Source organism: Papaver somniferum, chromosome 10, assembly GCF_003573695.1.
Source record: "Papaver somniferum cultivar HN1 chromosome 10, ASM357369v1, whole genome shotgun sequence".
Classification (NCBI taxonomy): Eukaryota; Viridiplantae; Streptophyta; class Magnoliopsida; order Ranunculales; family Papaveraceae; genus Papaver; species Papaver somniferum.
The window spans coordinates 60,126,174-60,144,724 of record NC_039367.1 but is presented as its reverse complement, the minus strand read 5'-3'; the positions used below and the strand labels follow the sequence as shown (position 1 = coordinate 60,144,724).

Below are 18,551 nucleotides of genomic sequence, written 5' to 3'. Positions count from 1 at the left end.
AGACTAGAAATCAAGACTTATAGTTTTGATCACTAACATTGACAAACATGCTTGAGATAGCAACGCATGCGAGTTCGACCAAGCAATGCTCTAACATCTTCTCTAAGATTTACTCGAGATTTATCTCCGATGGGTAAGATATAAAAAGTAATCACAACAGTTATTCATCTCAGACTCTTGTGATTCCGCAATAACTTTTTATGTTAATCAGTTGGGTTGTTGTGAGGTGACTTATATTTCTAGACTGCTTTTCGGGAGTATAAGACCAGATTATTAGTTGGTTCATGTTCACCTTGATTTTATCAAATGACGGAACAAAAACCGAATAAAGAATAGACATACTTTCGGTCGTAACAACTCTTAGTTGTGAGTGAGATTAGCTAAGGGAATCAAGTGCGCGGAATCCGGCGTGGTTCTAGAGGTGTAAGGAATGCGACTGTACCTTAATCGGTGTGAGACTTGGTTACGGCTCAACTATATTCCAGTCTGAAGTTAACTTGTAGTAGTCTAGAGTCTGTAGCGGCTTAATACAATGTGGTGTTCAAATCTGTACTAGGTCCCGGGGTTTTTCTGCATTTGTGGTTTACTCGGTAATAAAATTTCTGGTGTCTGTGTTATTTTTTTCCGCATTATATTTTTATATAATTGAAATATCATAGGTTTTGTGAAGTTCAATCAGTTGATAAATACGACCTTGTTTGTTGGATAGAACTTGATTGACACTTGGGCATTGGTCTTTGGTACCATCCAAGTTATTTCTCATATTAATCAGGCTCCCAGATTTCTATCTGTTTCATTTGCTGATTGTATTGAGAAAGAGATAAAAACTTTTTGATATAATCTTGATTGAGTATCGCTTTTAAGTTGGTGCTCTCGGAATTATATTGGAGTTTAGCCCATACAGATTGCCGAGCGAATTATTGGGTGTGGTTGTTATACCCCCGTTTTTTCAGTTGGTATTCTAAGCTACGTTGATCCCATTTTGTAATCTATGTAAGAGTACTAAAGAAGACACAACCCATTGCTAAATGTCTTACCCTTTGGCATCTGAAGTTTGGATAAATCTCCTTGATCCTCATCACCAATGCTTCGGTGATGTTACCAACTTTAATGATTGGCTAAATCTCTGATTCATGCAGGATTACCAATCTGGAAGTTGGGTAACCATTTTTGCTACCATATGCTGGGTTTTTTTGGAAGGCTAGATGTGACCTAGTATTCCAAAAAATCAAACCTCTGGCAAAAAATAATGTCGTGAAAATCAGATATCACTATGCTCCCATAGTATAGCAATTCATAATCAAAACCACATCCTAAACAACTTATTTTACAAGAGCTGTGACCAGGAAACTGTAAACAGAATTACTAATAATCATATGGTGAAGTTTGACATTACCATCATCTTAAGCTCCATGAGTTCCACCATCATGAAAGGGCAAGCTGAATCCAGCCCTCATACTAACTATGCTTTCATTACCATGTCTCATACAGGTCTCCATGTGGGAGCAAGAAGAATCAAAGATTGCAGCTCAGCCGACAACAAAGCTAGAAGAGGAGTTGAACTAGTTGTGAGATGCGCAAAAGAGTTGCAGAGAGCCAATATTGACTTCCAAGCTGAAGATGAGGCAATTCTGAAAGAAATATTAGAGGAGTATAAAGCTGAGGTCCAAGGAAGATTCAACCCGGGGTACCATCAAATGAAGGATAAATTTTTTAAAGCAGTTTCTTTTATCCTGGAAAAGCTGATCAAAATCACTAAGGATCAGAACACTATGACAACTAAATTAGCTAGCTTAGTTTTTACACTAGTTATTTAGACAATTTTAACTAGATAGAAAGGTCCAGACTTGGCAAAACTTCTCCATTATATTAGCTCTTCAAATGGGATTGAACATGTCGTCAACACAAGACTGCTGCATGATGCTAGAAATAGCTCTGCAGGGTCATTTGTATCGTCTGAGTTTCGTTGTATTATAAATAAATAAAAAACGTATCCTCCCAGTAAACCGACACCCCTTAGCAGCCACGAGAAATGTTTGGTTGTTCTACTCGGATATAGGACCGGCAAATCATTTACGCATAAATAAACCAGGAAAATTTCTTGTAGCTGAATTGAAACGCGGGAAAATTGAAAGAAGCAGCGAAACCCTCGAGAGAGAGAAAAACAATGGAAGTAAGCAGTCTTCCTCTTTCACCAACACAACGAGGGAAGCTGATTTCTGCTGGATACACTACTCGACTCTCACTCTCCTCGGTATCTCCTCATCAACTTGCTCATGGTACTACCCTCTCTACTTGAAACCCTAATTTTAATTCTATAATTCAAATTTGGGACTTAATCTTGTAACTGTTATTTTGGAGCAGATTTGAATGTTTCCCATGAAGAAGCTATTGAGATTCTGAAGATTGCACTGAAAAATGGTAAAATGGGCGAATCAAATTCAACCCATTCTGTCGGTACTGGTAATTACTCATTTTCTCCTACTTTTTAATATTTCTACTTTGCGGTTCTAATTGAACTATTGAAGCATGTATATATGTATATTAAGAACCAAACCCTGTTATGAAATTGTCATAGCAAGATGAATAAATATTATAGAGCTAAATCATAAAGGCAGTGAAGGTGGTTTAATGGCATTGCACCACGCTGATTGCATTAGATGAATATATTCGACCCTAGAACATGCAGCAGTATTTGATATATGTCTCATTGCCTCCCTAGGTTGCAAGTCCAAGGACCAAGGTACAGTGGTTGTTTAGAAGTTAAGAATTGGAGAGCCAGGCTGTTTTTCTGCTCATTGTGATAGAAAAGTTTGTTTGCTGTCAAATTTATGAGTGTGTTCACTTGAAAAAACTCGGTTGATGGTTTCCTCTTTAAGAGGATAAATAACAAATATGCGATTTCTGTAATGGGGTTCATTGGTTTTCATATTATGCAGGTGCCCAGAGTGCATGGGATATGCTGCATGAAGAGGATATGATGAGACGGATTACAACCTCTTGTGGAGATTTGGATAACATTCTAGGTGGAGGAATTAGTTGTAAAGAAGTGACTGAGATTGGTTAGTTACTTCAATGTGTCAATGTTAATGCATTTATTAAAAATCTAGTATTTCAGTTTTACCTCCCCGTTTGCATGTTTGAGATATTATACAGATCTTTGTAGTGAAAAAGTAACTAGGTAAACTTGTCTTTTGGTATTTGACATAATGTTTTTCAGGTGGAGTGCCGGGCATTGGCAAAACACAACTAGGGTATGGAGTTCTCGCAGCTATTGATTTAAGTCCATATCATACTTTGGGGTTTCTGTAGCATGTTAACTGTGCCAGACTATGTCATGCAGGATTCAGCTTGCTGTTAATGTTCAAATCCCAGTTGAATATGGTGGCCTCGTAGGAAAGGCAGTTTATATAGGTGATTCAAATTTTGGTATCGATAGCATCATGCATCTCTTTTTTGCTTCTCTCCTTTTTCATATTTTAACTTCAAATATTGTATTTGTGTGATACCCAGATACAGAAGGCAGTTTCATGGTGGAACGTGTTTATCAAATTGCTGAAGCATGTGTTGCGAACATTATGGAAAATCATGTTCCTCAGCGGAAAGATGCTCGAGTCTGCCAAAAAACCATTCAGTGTAACAGTTTCCTGGAGAACATTTTCTACTTCCGGATATGCAGCTACACAGAGCAAATTGCCGCAATAAACTACTTAGACAAGTTCATCGAAGAACATAATGATGTAGGTAAAGCAGAGAATCCTGTTTCTGCATTATGAATAGAATCTACACCCACCCTGCTAGATCATTTGGTATGACTTATACCCTTCCTTGGGAGGTCGAGGGTTCAATCTTGCACATTGCTGGTTGCATCCATATCATAGTATAGAGAACTAATGAGGTTTCAGCAGATCTGGTTTGACCTGGTTAACAATGTCCCTACATGTGCTTTATGTGGTCACATGTACAGTTTTAGTTGCTAATATTTTAACTGTCTTGATCTATTGCAGGTTAAAATTGTCATTATAGATAGTGTAACTTTTCACTTCCGCCAAGATTTTGATGACTGGGCCCAAAGGACACGAGTACTCAGTACAATGGCTTTAAAGTTGATGAAACTTGCGAAAAAGTTTGGTTTGGCGGTAAGTATCCATATCATCTCCTTTTTGGACTTTCTTACACTAATTTTTCCAATGATGCAACTCCTTTATTTCAGTCGTACTCCTATATCTCTAACTTCCAAACGTCCAACTGGCATCAAGACTGTCCTCTGTAACCAGTGCATTAGGTTTAGAAAGCATTCCACTTTTTAGTATACACTCCTAGTCGTACTCATCTATTCTGCCTTATCTGTTTCTTACTTTCTGTATTCGAACAAAAAATAAATGCAATTAACCTTCTCATTGCGTAATCTGTATCATGAGTTTCTACTACATGCATTGTTCATGGTAATTTATAAACGTCCAATGCTCATATAAGCTAACCAGAAGAAAAAAAAGAAGTAACAGTAGCATTTTTGATAGCGAAGGTCACTCGTTTTCTTGCACCTTAATTTCTTTTGGAGATATCTTTTTGTGGTATGTTTATATTCAGGGAATCACGGGTGGTCACTGACACTCCCTGGTCATTCGCCTCCATCCTCATTTCTATTGGTTGATATGTTAATTCGTGGATTTCCCAGCATGAACTAGGGAAATGCGGTACTAGTGTCTCTTTCTCTCAACTGTAGCTACTTTCTTGGCTATATTTATTTGATTTATCTGATAGATTTTCCTTCTTCTAGGTGGTACTATTAAACCAAGTGACAAATAAGGTTGTGGAAGGCTCATTTCAGTTATCACTTGCACTAGGTAATTCAAATTTCATTTTCCTTTTCGGCTATTTATCACCTTTACTCTTGTTCTTTTAGTTTCCTCCATTCGAAGTTCCAAATAAAAATTTTCAATATTGCATGGATTGATGTAACCTTGTAGTCACATTGTAGTTTTCAACCCAACAGACCAAATCATCTCATTTTTTTTATTTTTTTTTTCAAAAAAGCACAAATTATCAGAACGTTTAACTGCCGATGTGCCCCAGCACAATTCTGTAAGGGTTTCGCATGAGGTCTTTTCCCCAAGTAAACACATTAGGCTTGAAAATTAAATGTGTTTTCCAGGTGATAGTTGGTCACATGCTTGCACAAATCGTGTAATTTTGTACTGGAACGGGAACCAGCGGTATGCATATATTGACAAGTCACCCTCATTACGGTCAGCGTCAGCTCCGTATTCTGTGACAGGTAAAGGGATACGCGATTCTACTTCACACTGTAAAAGAACTAGAATGATGTAGTCCAGTGTACAGATTTTCTATTTTGTTTCAATGTTTCCAGTATTTACAGTATATAGGGACCCCAATTTTTTAAACTATTTTTGGTTTATGCAACCTTCGAGTTGTATCTTGGGGCACATAATTTTGAGAAATTAAAGATTAGGAGATGAAACAGCAGAATTTGTTGGTATCGATGAATACACAAATTCAACTGTAGTCGGTCGATGATGCTCTTGAAAGCTTGGTGTGTAATTTTGGCGAAGCTGAAGTCCATCCTGGTCCATAGAGGTGAGAAATATGCAAAGAATATGCTTTAAGATGTCATTGGCAATTTTGCTTGATAAAGATGTCCCTCCTAGTTGTACGGTTGTGGACATGTCCATATACTTCTGATCAGCATAATCAAATGTTTATTGTCACTGATATTAATTTCTATTATCAAAAAGAAAATGTGGAGTGAATAGAGGTCAATCAGATAATCTATCTCTGTCGCTCTCTTGGTAGCTTTTAGAGCTATCTGAGAGATTGCTTTATGTGGTATATTGGTATCTGAACTTTATAGTTCAGTTTAGATTCCTAATGGGGCGTCTCAGTTAAGCTGGTTTGCTTAGAAACTAGTAAAATCATCCTCTGAGTTTGAAGTCTTGAGTCTTGACTAGCCTGCCCCATTATAGAGAACTACTCCAGTACTTTTTAATCCAACAACTCCAAGTCTCCAACTCAAGGAAGGAAAAGAGGATAAATTAGCATGTGGTCTTGGTTTAAAGATTTTACAAGTTTAGCATGATGCGTGGCCAAATTTAAGATTCTTAGCCACATAAAAATTCTAGTATAAATTTTTTAATTAGAAAATCATTTTTTTTTCGTTGAGAAATCATATTTGTCTTGACTATTATGATCTTAATCTTATTTAATCTTCGAGAAAAGAAGTCTAAATGATCAGAATCTTTCTCTCGCCAATGCTGACCTTACTTAACGCCAAAGGTGGTTTGCCTCGTCGAATTCGAATTTAGTTGCATACTTGCATTATATTATAGTGTTGCTGCCGAAAAGGCAGTCGGGACTCGGGGCCTAGTGAACTTGGTCGATACCTAGTTGAGTCGGTAGAGCCGCCTTCAAAGCTCGAAAAGGCAGACAAAGTTTGGCCCCTCACACCTACCATACCTCCTTTACTGCTTTCTGCAATTTTTCAAGTGATGACATTGTGATCTTATTGGAATCATTGTTGAATTATGCCTGCAGAACAAATAAAATCAAACAAGAAACAATTAACGTTATGGCTGAGTCGCGGACTAGGTCGCTTTTTTTAAGACGTTTTGCGGCTCTGCCCAAGATTGTCCAAGCAGTTCTTCAATGGCGCGTCGTCCCCAAGATAAAACAGCCGAGATCAGTATCTTTTTCACAATCACTCTTGCACGATGAGAGGATGTGAAATTTTTACACTTCATTCTTGCTCAGAACTATTTAGAAAAACCAAGGATGATCACACGCTTGTTTTTCTTTCTCACAAGACATTCATTTTGATTTTAAACTCATGAAACAAATTAGAAAACTCACTCATTAAAAAAGTCTTCTAAAATTCTCCTAATCCTTTTCATAAAAAAATTCTGATTTTTTTGCTTAAAAGCCAAGGAGATAAATGTGAGTAAATGAAAGACATTATTAGGATGTTAATTAGCTTAATTAACTCACTCAATAAAAAACTGTTTTTGGTATTAAAACAAAATAAATTCACTCTTTAAGGGAAAGAATAATGGTCGCATTTAAAGTCATTTAATTGAGAGAATAAAAATTTGGAAATTAATTAATGTTTTTAAAAACATATATCCCAACAATCCCCCACTTGTATTTTTTTCAAAATATTGAGCAAGAACATACAGAGTTGTGCATAAGCAAAGGTGTCTCGCGACTTGAACCTTTACGTAGTGTTAATAGGCTCTCTTATAATCTGACCATACAGTGAACATAAGTCTTGAATTTTAGGAGATAAAAAATTAGTTAACACACACGACTATACTAGTGTAAAGTCTAAAGCCAGCACATTATGGCCCTGTGCTTGTATCCGAGTTTAATGAATGATCTAGAGAACTGCCCATATTCTCATAGAAAGCGGCCACACTTTCACATTCACATAGGTGAGTTTATCAAGAATACTCCTGAAAGTACCCCACTCTAAATAGAGATATAAACATCGTTAAGAGTTTAAAATTTTAAAATTAAAATTAAACTCAACCTTTTACTCGCTTCAGGATATCATGCTGTGGGATGAATTCTTCAAAAGCATGATTCTCGCATATCCATATCATTTATAACTTCGTCTAGTCCCTTTGAACCTATTTCTAGGTTGGGTATCCATCATAGATGACTCAATCTCAATGGGCATCAACCTCATCCCCAAGATGTATTCACATCTTCTTATCAATCCTTTCGTCAAAGGACTAATGAAAGCTCTTTCCAAACACTATATAATCCATTCTCATAACATCAACTCTTGTAGTTGTCATTACGTTCTCAATTCTTGCAATAGCCGCGGTACTATCACATTGGATTAATATGTCCGTTCCTCTATCCACTATAGAGGATCGAATCACTCCATCCCTTAGAGGATTCAACTGAAAGGATGTCCAATCAGCTTCGTAGTATCCTTAAAGGATTGCGGTAACCATTTAGATAGTGTATTTCTAGGCTAAGATATGTTTGAAACACCTCATAACCTTCTCAATATTTTACCAATTTTCCATACAAGCATTGGCAAATCTGAATATAAAACCCCCACCATGGAAGCAATATATTACACCCCCACTAAAAAATACTTATATATATATATATATAGTCAATCACATAGCAAAGAAGCATACTGAGCTACCATACTCATGTCTAGTACAATCACACACAATCTCAAAAGCATTAACACTAAACCAAATGAGTGAAAACTTGTTTACAGTCAGACTATATATATTTCTGTCTCTTTTAAAAATTTTATTTTCATTGAAATGAAAATTGATCCAAAGAAAGAAAAAAAATCATTTCAAAAATATACACCATCTTCGTTCAAGTCTTTCATGCCAAATAGTAAATTAAGCATGTTCTCAATTTCATTTTCATCCCATAAGTTAGAATAAAAATTCAACAAATCACCTATGCATACAAAACAAAGAGTATTGTGCATTTCACTTTCATCAATTCTGAAATCATTCGAATGAATCAAGAAGACAATTTTTATTTTATAAATTGTTTTAAAGTTGTTTTTTAGAATATAAATGATAACTTATCTAACTTATATGATTTCTTTTATTGTAGAGACTACACAGTTTTCCATGCTTGGTTTACATAGACTTTCATCTTTAACTTACTCAAAAGTATATATTTCTACTTATGACTATAACAAATCATACATTGTAGAAACAACATCAACAAAACAAGCATGTAAGTTATTTAGTCACATCAATGGAAGAGTCAACAATTTTATGTTTGCTTGTGTAAAAACAATAGGCTCATAAAAACTTTTTGCCAAAGATTTAATAGTTTGAAGAACAAAGTTACTCTCTATAAGAAGTTATATATCTTTCAAATTATAAGCAACAAAATATTCATGACTAAAATTTAGTCTCACTATATATGCTTTTCTAGGTTCATTCTTAGTGAATTACTTGTCACCTTCATTTTTCTAGTTCCTCTAATTTAAATCAAATGTGTTAAAGTATAGGATTTGGAACCCCCACTATTTTTGACTCAAACAAGAATTTCAAAACAATATCGAAAGATCCCAAAAATTGTGAAAAACTAAGAAACCAATGATCTAAACCCAAAACGTTTTGCACAATATAGAGAAAAATTCAAACAATTTTCTTGAAAGCAACATTGCTTAATATTCACTACTCAAAAATCATATTTGATATCATGACAAGTTACTCGAAGCATCTTTATAAAATTCTCAAATATTTTATTTCATCCAATAAACATTGCAAGTTGCGTAAGATTTCAAAGTGTACATGCTTTTATGAGTTAGGTAAGATTACATACATGTTACTCAAAAATTCACTAAGTTCATAAGAAAATATAACATGCTCATATTCATCACCAACTCATTGATTTCTTAAAAAGCATGACAAAATCTCAATATTTCAAATATTCAAAATTCAATTTATGTTATGATAAAATTGTAATATTATATTCAAACATTTTATCCATAACTTATCATTTGTAGCAGCGCAATGATCAAATTCAACAAATTTCTTATCTCACTCTTGTTTATAACAAGATATGAACATCTTGTTATTAACAAGTTGAACATCTTGGAAACTAGATATATCTTTAACAATATTGTTCTACCCAAAGTAAACTTTTAGGCTATACCAATACCGAAAGTCCTAGTGATGTGAGCATATCTCAACACCACTTTCTTTCAAAACGATTAGGTTCAACTTTTGAACCATAACCTATCAAAACAAATATGGTGTAAAACACCAATATATATCAACCTCTCACCGTATCCATAGTTCGCATTAACTAAGCTTGAAAAGCGTTGTTAATAACATTTGATATCCTTGCAATGCCATGCAAGAATAGCAAATAATCTCATAATCAATATTATCTTCATTTCTTGGTGAGAGTTGATATTCACATTTGTTTTGACTAGGTTTCTAATTATTTCGGTTTTGGGTTCGTATAAAATTCCATCTCATAGTTCAAAACTTATATGAGTGACATGTTTATTGTCATGCACAATAATTCTCAGTTTTTTGTTTCCCTAAAATTTATTCTAAGATTGAACAATCAACTTAATCAATTTAGAATGCCATTGTTTGATCACTGCAATAACTACAAACAGTTCATCAAACATACCTCAATTGCTTTTAAAGCTCAATTGGTTATAAACCATTGTCCATTCCTTGCGCACCAACATATAAATCAACAAAAATGTTGCTCCACTCATTGATTAATCTCCCGCAATTTTATTTCATTGGAAAATAAAAAATTTCTCAAGTAAGTGAATTTCCACCTGTCACAATGTAACTGAAAATAAGTAAGGTATGCATTTACATAATAACTTGAAAGTCAAATAAAATATAGTACTCAAAGTTTCTCTTGAGTGTCAAATAAATATTCAAAATTATATAGTTATAACATCATATATTTATAACTCTCTATCAAGCATTTTATCAAACATATGTGGTGCGCTAGTTTGATTTCTAACAATAATCTTATTTTTCATTACCAAAACAAGAGTATGAAATACTAGATTCAAAACATGATTTGTAATGTAATTTCATACATCTCTAATCTCTAAACTCAAGTATCATATCTGATATTTTAGACATACATATACAACGATTTTCAAACCACCACATCTCTTAAACCAGAAGTTCAAATGGAGAATTTCAAAATGGGTTTTGAATACAAGTTATTCATCTAAATTATTCATGTCACACAAGTCCAAAATAGCTACAAAAATATTGGGACAAACGAATTCAATCAAGACTAAATTTCTGCTCGTCAGAAATTTTCAGCAACGTTATGAAGTTTGTAAAATACCTTAAAAATACTTTTAGGTGTCCAAAGATTATGAAATTAAACATGGACAATCTTCGGTATGTCTAATATCTCTAGTAAAAATTTCTACACCAAATTAAACTCCATGTAGGAGGTAAAAATAAAACTCTACGACATGTTAAAAAAAAACAATTTGTTTGTTATCAAAAGTATTTTTTCTATGCTAAATATTATGAAGTAAAATATTTAACCATGATATTCCTAGTCCATCAAAAATTCTTTAGGTACCAAATAACCTAATTCCAAGCATCATGCTAAATCATTAAAGAAAAATTATACCGTTCATATAATTCTATAAAACAAATTAAACAATGATACTTATCGCGTTTGAGCAATTGTTTTCTTTTGATATCCATGGCAGAATATAACGTCTTAAAATTGTTGGAATCATTGCTGAATTATGCCTGCACAACAAATAAAATCAAACAAGAAAAATTAACGTTATGACTGAGTCGCGGACTAGGTCGCTTTCTTTAAGACGTTTCGCGGCTCTGCCCAAGATTGTGCAAGCAGTTCTTCAATGGCGCGTCGTCTCCAGGATAAAACAGCCGAGATCAGTATCTCTTTCACAATCACTCTTGCACGATGAGAGGATGTGAAACTTCTACACTTCATTCTTGCTCAGAACTCTTTAGAAAAACCAAGGATGATCACACGCTTGTTTTTCTTTCTCACAAGACATTTTTGATTTTAAACTCATGAAACAAATTAGAAAACTCACTCATTAGAAAAGTCTTCTAAAATTCTCCTAATCCTTTTCATAAAAAAATTCTGATTTTTTTGCTTAAAAGCCAAGGAGATAAATGTGAGTAAATGAAAGACATTATTAGGATGTTAATTAGCTTAATTAACTCACTCGATAAAAAACTGTTTTTGGTATTAAAACAAAATAAATTCACTCTTTAAAGGAAAGAATAATGGTCATTTAAAGTCATTTAATTGAGAGAATAAAAATTTGAAAATTAATTAATGTTTTTAAAAACATATATCCCAACAGATCGTCAAAGTTGAACTCACCAAACAACACTATAAATAATGAATAAAACTATTTTGCTTATTAAACAATTAATAACTATATTCGTATTTTAAGATCATGAGCATTACCAACACCATCCAACACCAGTCAGCTACCTCGTTGTGACCGAACCTAACCCTCAAAATTTCTACTACCAACATAATATGGCTCAGTAGCCGATGACGATCACGGCTCACTTGGCTCGGCTTTATTATTAGTTCACTCTTAGTTTTGAATTTAGATGCTATCCTCAAAAGAATATAAACCTTGCATATAATGTTATTTCTAGATGTGAATTCCTCGTGCAAGAGATTGCTCATTACTGGCACTTTCTAAATGTAGAAGGACTTTCACATTTATAGATATCATTGTAGGACAGTTATAAAATTATTAGATAGTGATATTAGCGATCTGAGTTTAAAACTCGTCGGCCTCATATTTTTTACCGGTTAAATTTTTTTTTACTGTAGTAATACCTCTAAACTCCGGATATTATCATTGCTGCACACATTTGCAACCCCCAGGTACCAACTCCCGTAGAAAGTAAAAACCAAACACTTACCCAATAGATAACCAACTACCTAACACCTAAAGGGTAATGGACCCCAGAATCCGTTAAATGGTCAAAACATCTCGGCTAACTGTAGGCTGCTAATATGAGCCAATCTCATCTCATTCAGCTAATTTTGAGTCAGAAAAAAAAAATCAGAAACGAAAAACAAGAACAAGAAAAACGAAAGGCAATCAAATTCCTACCCTTACTGACCGGCTCAGATCTCCCTCATCATAAACCAACGGTCAGATCTCCCTCATCATAAACCAACGGTCAGATCTCATCTCTGATCCTCTCTCCTCGTTTATAACGGCAAAGATAAAATGAGATTTTTGTTGGTTGGTTGAGAGCTCTGCTTCAGTCAGTCCCCTCTTCTTCTTCATCAACACCAAAACCCAACAAGAAGAGGAACAGAGGAGAAAGGAAAAAATAAAAATCAATCCTTTATTCCGATAATAGCCTCAATCATGGCAGCATCTTCATCACTTACAGTATCACAAGCCCAGATCCTATCGGGTTAATACACCATCGTTATCGAGATCTTTCGTGGTTCGTGCTGCAGCTGTTGAGACTTTGGAAAAGACAGATACAGCATTAGTTGATAAATCAGTGAATACTATTAGATTTCTAGCAATTGATGCTGTTTAGAAAGCTAATTCAGGTCATCCTGGTTTACCTATGGGTTGTGCACCCATGGGTAATATTTTGTACGATGAAACTATGAGATATAACCCTAAGAACCCTTACTGTTGGTCATGGTTGTATGTTGCAGTATGCTTTGCTTCATCTTGCTGGTTACGACAGTGTTACGGTGAGCCATTTCTCTTCAATTTTGACTTTAATTATGTTAATTTAGTGCTTGTTGCTTGGAACCCTTAATTAGATCTAAGGTTTAATTGATTAAAGATTGTGGTTTTATGTAAAATTGGATCCATCTAATTTTTTAATGACCCAGATAAGTAATATTTGGATACTAACATTAGCAGTGAAGAAATGGAATATGTTGAATCTCAAATTCAAGGGTAGGTAGTTAAATCTTTTTAATTGGTTTCAAATTTATCAAGTTTCTAAGTTATTTGGTGGTTGTAAACTTGTAATTGTTCTTGTAGACAGAAGATTTGAAGACTTTCCGTCAGTGGGGAAGCAAAATCCCTGGCCACCCTGAGAACTTCGAGACTCAAGTCACTACAGGTTTATTTCTATTCATTGAACTCTTTGGTTTCGTTTGGTTCTGTAATTGAGTAAGTTGAGCAATTGGAAGTAATTTCTAATTTATTTTGGTTTCTTGTGCAGGTCCTCTTGGACAAGGTATTGCTAATGCTGTTGGATTGGCACTTGCCGAGAAGCACTTGGCTGCTCGTTTCAACAAGCCCGATAGCGAGATTGTTGATCATTACACGTAAGGAACTCTTCCATTATTTTGTTTTTGATGCTTTAGTCTTTTTAGTTAGATAAGAGTTTAGATACTGCTATTACTGAAATTAAGATAATCCAATAGGTACTGTATTCTTGGAGATGGATGTCAAATGGAGGGAATTGCAAATGAAGCTTGTTCACTAGCTGGTCATTGGGGACTTGGAAAGCTGATTGCTTTCTACGATGATAAACACATCTCCATTGATGGTGACACTGAGATTGCTTTCACAGAGAGTGTAGATACCCGTTTTGAAGGTCTAGGATGGCACGTAATTTGGGTGAAGAATGGTAACAATGGTTACGATGAAATTCGTGCTGCCATCAAGGAAGCAAAGGCTGTCACAGACAAGCCCACTCTGATCAAGGTTTACTTTCTTCGTATATAAATATAAAACACCCTAGAGATGCATGTCATTTAAATTTCTTTCTTACTTCATTTTTTTAGTGATTGCTTTTGTTAAATGTCATTTTGTTGTATTTTCAGGTGACTACCACCATTGGTTTTGGTTCTCCAAACAAGGCAAACTCATACGCCGTACACGGTGCTGCATTGGGTTCCAAAGAGGTTGATGCTACAAGGAAGAACCTTGACTGGTCATTTGAGCCTTTCCATGTGCCAGAGGATGTTAAGAGGTGAGAAAGATAGTAACTCTCTCTTTTTGACAAATATAAGAAAAATCTATAATCAGATTGGTGAAGGCTTTATTCTTAGATATGTCAATAGTATCAAAGTTGGCTATCTAACTCTGGACTGCTCATGTTTTAAAGCCATTGGAGCCGCCATACTGCTGAAGGCGCCGCCCTGGAAGCTGAATGGACAGCTAAATTTGCAGAGTACGAAAAGAAGTACTCAGAGGATGCTGCAGAACTTAAGTCCATCATGACTGGTGAATTCCCTGCTGGTTGGGAGAAGGCTCTTCCTGTAAGTAGTGATTAAACTCTTGCACATATTCATAACCATGCATATATTCTAAGTTTATCATGTGGGTAGAAACTGTAAGATATAAACTGATTTAAGTCTTGATAATTTCCCGTGTGTCAATAGACTTACACTCCAGAGATCCCAGCTGATGCCACCAGAAACCTATCCCAGACGTGCCTTAATGCACTTGCTCCAGTCCTCCCTGGTCTTATTGGTGGTAGTGCAGATCTTGCTTCCTCCAACATGACCTTGATGAAAATGTTCGGAGACTTCCAAAAGGCCACTCCAGAAGAGAGAAATGTTCGATTTGGTGTCAGAGAGCATGCTATGGGGGCCATCTGTAACGGAATTGCTCTTCACAGTCCTGGTTTTGTCCCCTACTGTGCTACCTTCTTTGTTTTCACCGATTACATGAGAGGTGCCATGAGAATTTCAGCTTTATCTGAAGCTGGAGTCATTTACGTCATGACTCACGATTCTATTGGTCTTGGAGAGGATGGTCCAACTCATCAGCCCATCGAGCATTTGGCAAGCTTTAGAGCCATGCCTAACATTCTTATGCTCCGTCCCGCTGACGGAAACGAGACTGCCGGGTCATACAAGGTTGCAGTAGAAAACAGAAAGAGACCCTCAATTCTTGCCCTTTCACGTCAAAAGCTTGCAAACCTTCCAGGAACCTCCATTGAAGGAGTCGCCAAGGGAGGTTACACAATATCAGACAACTCTACAGGTAACAAACCAGATGTCATCTTGTGTGCTACTGGTTCAGAATTAGAAATTGCTGAAAAGGCCGCTGGTGAGCTCAGGAAGGAAGGAAAGACAGGGTTGTTTCTTTTGTTTCCTGGGAATTATATTATGAGCAGACCGACGAATACAAGGAGTCTGTTCTTCCAGTTGCCGTCACTGCTAGGGTTAGGATTGAGGCAGGTTCAACTTTCGGATGGCACAAGATTATTGGAAGCAAAGGAAAGGCTATTGGTGTTGACGGTTTCGGAGCGAGTGCGCCTGCACCAATTATATACAAAGAGTTTGGCATCACATCAGAGGCCGTTATTGCAGCAGCTAAATCAGTTATGTAGATTGTTTTCTTTGTCCTTTTTTCAGCTGAAGCTTATTTGTCATTTTGGTTTTTGGATTTCTGCTCTTCCAAATTTAGAAGTGACACAGGAGGAGAGAGGCTTGTCTTTAAGAGTAATTTGAGTTCAGAAAAACAGCCTCGTGAACGAATTATAATAATAATTAAAAAAGAAGAAAAAATGCCACCTTGTTTCATCTACAGTAGTTTGTATCTTCATATTAACTGATGAATCCGAGTTGTCTTATTGAAATTCATGAGAAACAAAATAATGTATTGTCTTTCACAGTTTCTCTTATAGGATCCATTTGTTTTATACCAATTTCATGCACAATTTCTACAGGCTTTCATCTTCTATGTTTCCATTTTCTTCATTTAGCAAATGAAAGTAATGCTTCTCTAGTATTACACCAAGGTTTCCTTTTTATTGTTGTTGTGCACTGTAAAAAATACACCAGGTTAATCCACCCCGGAAGAAAACTAAGCTTGACTTTTCTTGTTTATTAGTTTATCTTTTGCAACATTTGTCCTTATAGCTGTGAGCAGTTTGAGTTTTTAAGGGATGGGATGAGGATTGGATTGGGTATTGAATTGAAGCCATTCAGCTAGGGTAAGGTTAAAAGTTTATCCATCTCCCTTTCTTATATCTGAAGTTGGTTTTTCTCAAGCCATTCAATTTAAGGGATTACTACTCTGTGGTGGATGAGTTTTATGTCCTTTTGTCTATCCATATTGAATTGCAGATTTTTAAGCTGTTGCTTTCTTCTATTTCGTAAGCTTGTGTATAAAAAAGTTATGGGGGTGTTGAATCAATAAATTCAGAAATCAGTATCTAGAATATCTTCTGGCATCTCTGCTTCTCATTCGTATCTGATGTTATACAGCTTCCTATAAATTACTCATACTAGATCAAACATAATGCAGTATACCTATCCATGCGCAGACGACAATGTTTATCGACAATGGACACATAAAGAAGGATTTTATTTCATAGAGATTTAGCATATCCCCTCTTATTCCCTTCAATGTTGTGTTGCTCACATTTTAAATCTACCGGATCTAAGCTATTTCACATGCTGTCACTAAAGAAAAAAGAAGACATTTTATATTATTACAAGTTCACCAGCAGAGCTTTCAGCTTACGATGCGTCATATGTCATCTCAATCAAGCTGTATGTGTGTGTGTATTTTCTTGTCTGTGATGCATCCCTGTGGTTGTGAGGGGAAAATTGCAGGGTAAAGGGCGACTCAGCCTTGGGTTGGCCCCTATGATGCTTTGCGGCTAAGCAGTGTTGGGGGTGGCAAAACCATCTAATTCGTTTTCGTATCATATCCCTTCCTGCGGAAATAAACTGTCACTGAGTTGTTTTTCTGATGCACGAAGGAAAGCCTGATCGTTGTTTATGTAGGAAATGCACTGTAGCCCACTATTAAGATGGTTTCCCATTCAGAAAGCTGGTGATGCCTTTGCAATCTCCTTTTAAATTAAGCGAATGCTAGTAGTGGCTGTCATTAGTTACCCAAGAAGAATGATTATTCATCCGTACGGCCATGTGGAGGTAGCAACCGCAAAAATGGCCTTGATGGGATTCCAAGCACAGTGATTCACTATTGGGAGCAGACCCACAGACTGACCACCATACCAACATCTCAAGGTTTTTAATTTGAGAAACTGGAGGTGTTGGATTTAGTTGTAGGATTTATTTCACTTTGAAGGTTCTGATCTAAGCTGTTGCTTATAGTCTAAACCTCAGGCTCCTATGAGATTTTCCGTCTGAATTAATGTTGCATCTTTTCCTTTCATATAAGCCACTGCCAGCTTCCACCAATATCCCATTTCATTGCCATCGACTCAACTATAGCACCTCCAAGGATGAACAAATTTCAGAGAAGAGATAGTGTTTTGCAGTAGACTCTAAACTTGGTGTGTGGAGGAGCATGAGCATCCAAACAAACTAACATTCAAACAAGTTAACAAGATCAGGTGGCAAAATCTAGCTTAAAGTCAAAATACCAAACACGCCCTTTGAAACTTTTGACTTCATGGAAAACTAAGACTTATAATTAGGCAAAAAGTTGGTTGTGAAATTGAAACGAATGAGAGGTGTCGTTGTTCCACTTCCAACAACTTTGTTGCTGCCGTAGGCCAGTGCTGCTTTTCTTATGGGTCCCACCCTAAAGCCTTATTCATGCCACCAACCCTTGCTTAAAACGTGGGCAAGGAAGTGAACCCTTTCGGGTTTTGCTTCTAATTCCGGGTTAAGGATTTGGTTAAATCATTGTGTCTGGTCTTCTTATTCATTATCAGGCGCGCTCAAACACTAGGCTCATATTGTGTAGAATGATAAAAATGCTATACAAACAAAAATTAACTTTCACAAACAAAAATATGAAAATTAAGTTGGAAACGAATTTCTAAAAGCAAAAAAGTTTTATTTCCAGTAAACCTAGCGTATTTGGATACCAGAAGCAGAAGTCAGAAGCAAAACTATTTTGCTTCACAAACAACTAACTTTTCTGTTTTTAGAAGTCGTTCTAAAAATATATTACCCAACTGATTTTTGACTTTTAACTTTCAGAAGTTGAAAAGTAATTTCTGAGTGTACATCGTAAAATCTGTAAATCTTTTTGTTTGAAGGCTATTATTGGGGCGTCACATTCCATTAGAGGGGCGTCACCTAATAGGACAAAAACGGGTCACCCATAA

General features: G+C 35.8%; 1 protein-coding gene and 1 pseudogene across 4 annotated transcripts; both read left to right on the top strand.

The window, feature by feature from the left end:
- The first annotated feature begins 2,055 nt into the window (after positions 1-2,055).
- LOC113317689 (DNA repair protein RAD51 homolog 3-like) lies at positions 2,056-5,731 on the top strand. 4 transcript variants are annotated; one of them, XR_003343846.1, is made up of 10 exons: positions 2,056-2,279; positions 2,365-2,463; positions 2,940-3,062; positions 3,221-3,254; positions 3,344-3,414; positions 3,514-3,740; positions 4,008-4,139; positions 4,591-4,697; positions 4,781-4,847; positions 5,156-5,229. XR_003343846.1 is itself a non-coding variant. In XM_026565828.1 (9 exons), exons 1-9 carry the CDS (start codon positions 2,168-2,170, stop codon positions 5,329-5,331), a joined length of 1,041 nt encoding a protein of 346 aa, XP_026421613.1. In that variant the 5' UTR covers positions 2,057-2,167; the 3' UTR covers positions 5,332-5,731. The 4 variants fall into 4 exon arrangements, 1 of the variants encoding a protein (XP_026421613.1); XR_003343844.1 differs by having other exon boundaries at positions 2,057-2,279; positions 4,008-4,697; XR_003343845.1 differs by having other exon boundaries at positions 2,057-2,279; positions 4,008-4,697; positions 5,163-5,206.
- A 7,033-nt stretch (positions 5,732-12,764) lies between these two features.
- LOC113316975 lies at positions 12,765-16,166 on the top strand (annotated as a pseudogene).
- Positions 16,167-18,551: the final 2,385 nt, after the last annotated feature.

Excerpts from the sequence above, each read along its gene's own strand:
- LOC113317689 (XM_026565828.1), top strand. The coding sequence starts at position 2,168 with ATGGAAGTAAGCAGTCTTCCTCTTTCACCAACACAACGAGGGAAGCTG. Across the intron at positions 2,464-2,939 it reads AACCCATTCTGTCGGTACTG|GTGCCCAGAGTGCATGGGAT; the intron begins GTAATTACTCAT and ends CATATTATGCAG. Across the intron at positions 3,063-3,220 it reads TAAAGAAGTGACTGAGATTG|GTGGAGTGCCGGGCATTGGC; the intron begins GTTAGTTACTTC and ends AATGTTTTTCAG.